The sequence below is a fragment of the Dendroctonus ponderosae genome, unplaced genomic scaffold (genome assembly GCF_020466585.1).
Source record: "Dendroctonus ponderosae isolate FM_Combo_2020 unplaced genomic scaffold, Dpon_F_20191213v2 Dpon_F_20191213_586, whole genome shotgun sequence".
Lineage (NCBI taxonomy): Eukaryota > Metazoa > Arthropoda > Insecta > Coleoptera > Curculionidae > Dendroctonus > Dendroctonus ponderosae.
Window position 1 is genome coordinate 7,929 of NW_026018801.1, and position 556 is coordinate 8,484.

A 556-nucleotide genomic window follows, 5' to 3' on the forward strand; every position below is an offset into this window, starting at 1 on the left:
AAAACGAGATCTGTGGTATTTATATTGCTCATTGCTACCACTTTGTTTTGGCCAAATTTAATTCCCATTACTGAATTGCAGGTTTCAATACTGGCATTTTCAAACAGAATCTGCTCAAACTGCGTGAGGTTCCCTGGGGAACCTTTATACTCCAATTGCCAGTCATTGCTCTTGCCTGGCACTTTCATATAGACTTCCACTCGATATTGTCTCACCAAAAGCAGCTCTCTGATGAAAGTCTCCATTTGATGCTTGTTAATGCACACATAACGGAGCTTCGGTGCTTCGCCCATATACTTGATGATTTTTGAAGTAAAATCTGCAGCCAGTTTGGCATCGTCATCGTGAAGAGTGTAATAATCTGTGCGATTGAAGAAACGAACTGTCGATGGCCCCTTTTCGGGTAATCCTCTGAAGAACCGCACAAAACTCTGTTGTTGGACAATGTCCAAATTTAGAGCTGCAAATGTTTCTTCTGCCATTGCAACACTCGAATACTATTCACTAAAATCACTAACAGCACGAAATACAAAATACTTGCAGCGAAAAATCAGTT

General features: G+C 40.6%; 1 protein-coding gene across 1 annotated transcript in view; it reads right to left on the reverse strand.

Annotated features, from left to right (window-relative positions):
- LOC109532708 (DNA mismatch repair protein Msh2) overlaps positions 1-556 on the reverse strand; it is a gene marked incomplete at both ends in the record, with an annotated part of 4,433 nt that extends 3,877 nt beyond the window's left edge. Inside the window, 1 exon segment of the mRNA XM_048667148.1 lies at positions 1-556. Coding sequence (XP_048523105.1) covers positions 1-482 — 482 coding nt within the window.